General features: G+C 39.3%; 1 protein-coding gene across 1 annotated transcript in view; it reads left to right on the plus strand.

Annotated features, from left to right (window-relative positions):
- The first annotated feature begins 10 nt into the window (after positions 1–10).
- Positions 11–5,137, plus strand: part of LOC126395309 (ATP-dependent DNA helicase PIF1) — an 8,292-nt gene continuing 3,165 nt past the window's right edge. Inside the window, exon 1 of the mRNA XM_050052680.1 lies at positions 11–2,712. Coding sequence (XP_049908637.1) covers positions 16–2,154 — 2,139 coding nt within the window. The 5' untranslated portion in view covers positions 11–15 and the 3' untranslated portion in view covers positions 2,155–2,712. The remainder of the gene's footprint in view (positions 2,713–5,137) is intronic.

A 5,137-nucleotide genomic window follows, 5' to 3' on the forward strand; every position in this document is an offset into this window, starting at 1 on the left:
CTGAATGAGACACAGATGGCTGTGTTTTATAAGGTCAGACAGTGGTGTTTGCAGAAGGTGATGGGTAAAAACCCAGAACCTCTGCATGTGTTTGTGACAGGTGGTGCAGGGACGGGGAAAAGTCATTTAATTAGGGCTATTCAGTATGAGGCAGGGAGGTTGTTGTCCACACTTTGTGATCAACCAGACGATATTTGTGTTTTGTTAACCGCACCTACAGGCATAGCTGCATACAATTTAAATGCAGCAACAATTCATCACACATTCAGTATTGGCACACATGCCAGTTTGCCTTACATCCCTTTGGGTGAGGACAAACTAAACTCTTTGAGAGCCAAATTTAGTCACCTCCAAATTGTAATCATAGATGAAATCAGTATGGTTGATCACAATCTGTTGGCATATGTTCATGGTAGGTTAAGGCAGGTGAAGCAGACGGGCGACTTTTCCCCATTTGGTAATGTCAGTGTGATAGCTGTTGGAGACTTCTATCAGTTGCCTCCCGTTAAAGGGAAGCCTCTGTATAGCTGTCCGCTTGGTGTGGACCTGTGGTGTGGTTTTAGTATAGTGGAGTTGACAACCATAGTTAGGCAGAAGGATAGTGTGTTTGCAGCGTTGCTGAACAGGTTGAGAGTGCGTTCAAAGGCCACCCCCATGTTAGCTAGTGATGTTGAAATATTAAAGGCTTGCGAGACAGGGGAAGAGAGCTCTGCTTTGCATATTTTTCCAACCAATATGCAAGTAAGTGAGCATAATTTTATGCAGTTGATTACCATGTGTCCAGATTATGTTGAGATAGAAGCCAAAGATTTCAAACATAACAGGAAAACAGGCCAATTGGAATGTACAGCAGGGCATCATAGTAATGCGGACACATGTTTACCGGATAGGTTGTGTTTGGCAAGGAACGCACGTGTTATGTTATGTAAGAACGTAGATGTTGAGGACGGTCTGGTCAATGGCGCATGTGGCACGGTAACTCATATCGATTTTGGTGATGATGAGAAGTTTCCTAAAACAGTTTATGTCAGATTTGATGATGAGAAAATTGGCTCACAGAGGAGGAAAACACGTGCACATGCGGCAGTAGAATGCAGGTATTCTACTGCTATTGATCCCGAGGAGGACAGGGCAACTAAAGCAGGTGGTCTGCGATTTCAGTTTCCTCTTAGGCTAGCGTGGGCGTGTACAGTGCATAAAGTGCAGGGATTAACGGTAGATGAGGCTGTAGTGTCTTTGAAGAAGGTGTTTGCACCTGGGCAGGCGTATGTAGCTTTGAGTCGTGTTAGGGCTTTGTCTGGACTGATCATCAGGGATTTTAAAGAGAAGGCCATTTACTGCAAGGATGCCATAAAGGAGGCCTTAGACAGCATGCCCCCATTTTTAATTGAGCAGCCTAAACCTTCATTAAGTGCACAAAGTTTCTCTGTGTATTTAATGAACGTTCAAAATTTAAGTCGCCACCTGGCAGATTTGGTGTCTTGCACACAGCATTTACAGCCTAACTGTATTGCTGTCACAGAAACGTGGCTCACTGCACAGTCCTCGTTAGACAGTGTCCAAATTGATGGATATGCTTTCCACAGTCGTCCGCGAGGTTTGTGTTACAGCAGCAGTAACCCCAAATTGTTAGAGCTCCAGGATCTAGAACATGGTGGAGTTGGTTTGTACAGTGTAGGCAATTTGGACTGTAGCATCCTGCAGGCACCCGATTTGAATCTGGAGTGTTTGGTGTGCCTGTGTAGCAAATTTAACATTCTGATGGCAGTAATTTATCGTCCACCATGTTATCCAAAGTCTTTATTTAAACAAAATCTGGGGAAATTACTTGATTGGTTGAATCCAATTAGTGACACAGTTGTAGTGATGGGAGATTTTAATGAGAATGTTTTGAAAAAATCATCAATTTGTAAATTCATGGGGCAAAAAGGATGTCATCAGCATGTAACACAGGAGACAACAGAAAAGGGGACATTAATTGATCACGTTTATGTTAAAACAGCACAGTATGATGTGGAATGTGCAGTGATGCCCACGTACTTCAGTGATCATGAAGGTATTCTGTGTAGTTTTAGTGTGAGAGATGATCAGGGTGAGCTAGAGGACTTAGACAGGTTGTTTGAGGACTTTCAGGATGTAGAGGTGGATGCGTAGTGTTTAGATGTGGATTAGATCAGGTTGGTTTGTGTAGCTTCATGTGACTCATACAAAGTCCCAGTGCAAATGTAGGTAGTGGTGGTGTTATTATTGTTGTCATTGTGTTTATCTGTAGAGTTTTCAGAGGAAACTGACTTGTAGTTTGTTGTTGTGTTGAAATTGTGTAGGTTTGCACGCACGTGAAGTTGTGTTAGTGTAGAGTCTGTCCCACTCCATTGTGTGAAGATTGTGTATTGTAGGGAGATTTGAGTGTATTGTGTGGAAGTGTTTTTAGTATGTTATGATTATTGTGTAGAGATTTTAGGTGAAACCAATCATGTATTACAGGTGGAATGAGTTCAGTGTTAGCTGTTGTGAATAGTGTTAGTTAATTAATATAATCATGGTTTTTACAGCTGTTAGTGATTGTAGATGTGTTGGTGTCTGTCTGCCACATGTTGATTGTTGGTCTCTGTTACGACTGTGAATGTATGTATTTATGCATGTTAGAGTTTGTGGTTCTTTCAGTCCTGATGTGTTCATATGCAACTGTTTCAGTCATGAAAATATGAAAAGGTTAATTTGACTCAAACAAATACATCAATAGAAAATAGACGGGCTTGATGTTGCATGTTTTCTGTAGCCCTCTAGTGTTCAAAATTCTGATCAGTAACTTAGAAAAGATGCAACAGTACAATTATGATGTTACATATGAACACAAGAGGAAATGATTGTATTTAATAAGTTAACAGTTAATATTATGGTTGTTGTTATTATTTATTTATTTATCAGTCAATCAATGTTAATGATAAAACCCAATATCACAAATCACAATTTGCCTCACAGGACTTTACAAGATACGACATCCCTCTGTCCTTGGGACCCTCACAGCTGATCATGAACCCCCCCCCCCCCCCCACACACACACACACACACACACACACACACAAAATGGTAGAAAGCTCAGGAAGAGCAACTGAGGAGGGATCCCTCTTCCCAGATGGACAGACAGGCAGTAGATGGCGTACAGAACAGATCAGCATAATAAACAGTAATACGTATGACACAATGAGACAGAAAGAGAGAAATACAGAGAGAGAGAGACAGAGAGGTGCAGGAGAAACGGTAATGACAGCAGCTTACAACAACATTAATCATCTGGCAGGAGCACGGTAGCAACAGTAGCTTTTAATACAGGAAGTGCAGTCAGTAGTTCAGATAAGAAATGCTCATGTTTGTGTACATGACCTTACAGCAACTCTGACCTTACAGCAAATCTGTTCTGGCACCACAAGGCACAGACTCTTCATTCTGCATGTCTTAGCTGCCGAACAGGACACTTGTAAACAAAAAATGTTGCTGCTGCTGCTGCTGCTGTTATTGTTGTTGTTGTTGTTGTCGTTGTTATTGTTGTTGTTTCCACGAATTCTCCTCCCCCTTGTGTCCCTCCAATCTTATGTTTTCTCTCTCCCTGTCCCTTTCAAACTTTCTATAGCTCATTGACACTGCTTAAATGAATTGAATAGTTGGTTGGTGGCGTTTCCTTTTTAACAGTAATCTTTCTTCTCTCTGAGGTGGTTGAAAATGCTGCTGTGATGGAGCATCCCAACCTCTGCAGTCCCCAAGTGATATTGATGAGCAAGTGGAATTTTGGGACAAAAGTTCCACATGTTTGTTTGTTTTTTGTGTGTGTGCATGTTCTGCCCAAGATGTACTGTAGTCTATGTGAGGAGCATGATAAAAGTTCAAAAAGTAATCCCATGTCAATTGTTGTTTGAGAGCATGGACAGGAAGAGAATGTAGGACTGTTAATTGATCATTTTTTTCTACATGAACTATAAAGTGAAACAATGGGTTATGTAAATGAATGTCCTGACATGTTTTGTTGCCATATTTGCAACCAATGTATTAACTAAAATGTAACTGTGATATGTTGGCTATGGAAACAAAATGTCATCTCCAAAGTATCCACATTCAAATGAAATACACTGTAATGATAAATAAACTATATAATGTTAACTACTAAATGGTGTCTGTCATACTGTTAAGAAATGAAGTGTACTGTAAAAGACAAAGGTCTGTGGTGACTGTATTCCTGGTTTGTTGTGTAACACATTATGATGTTTGTACATGAATATATAGATACATCATATAAATTTTAACAATTTTTAAGGATAAACATAAAACCAACATTAACATGGATAAAACATGAATTACAAAGGAGAGTAAATTATAAAAACATTTTTATTTTATTTCTTTTTACAAAGACTAAAGTGGTGATTAAACAAATTGGCTTGTAATTTTGGAGTGTAACATTTCCTCAAAGATATGTATACTTTCCTGATGTTTATAACACTCAAAAGAATTAGAGGAAGTTGTAATGACATTGGATTTGTTCCTGTTATGGAGTTGTACTTGAAATGGGATAATTTGTTGTAAGCCTCCAGAGGGGCATTCCAGGTAGGAGGTTCAGCAAACTCAGTCTAATTATGAACTCTGAGCTGACTTGTGGAATTGGAGGTGCTCATTAATGCCTACAACGAATATGAGCGTATATTTAGAAAAAAAAAAAAAAAAGTTACATTGTTAAAGCCGCAAAGGAGAGGCGGCATGGGAGAAAATTGCTGCCCTAGTCAATGCGTAAGTTTGAATGCAGTAGTCCATTAATTTAACATTTAACCACACTTGATTGAAATCATAGCATACAGGTGAAAAAGTGGTAGAGTGGTTTTGAATAAAATCTCATTTTCATGTAGGTGCAGTGTCACAGGGGAGGCAGCTTAAAATGAAATATAAAAACATCATTCAAACAGGTAAGGCATATTTTACAGGGCCATGATTGCACCTTTCTTTAGTTTAATTCATATTTGATTTATTAAACAAAGTAGCTTAAATAACCTGTCATTCAGTGGCTATTTCATTATGTCCTGTAGGCCACTAGTAATTTAATTTAACCCCAAAAAATACTGTTTCAAGTTGTATGACCTTGGAGTGTCAGATT

The sequence above is a fragment of the Epinephelus moara genome, chromosome 9, assembly GCF_006386435.1.
Source record: "Epinephelus moara isolate mb chromosome 9, YSFRI_EMoa_1.0, whole genome shotgun sequence".
Taxonomy (NCBI): domain Eukaryota; kingdom Metazoa; phylum Chordata; class Actinopteri; order Perciformes; family Serranidae; genus Epinephelus; species Epinephelus moara.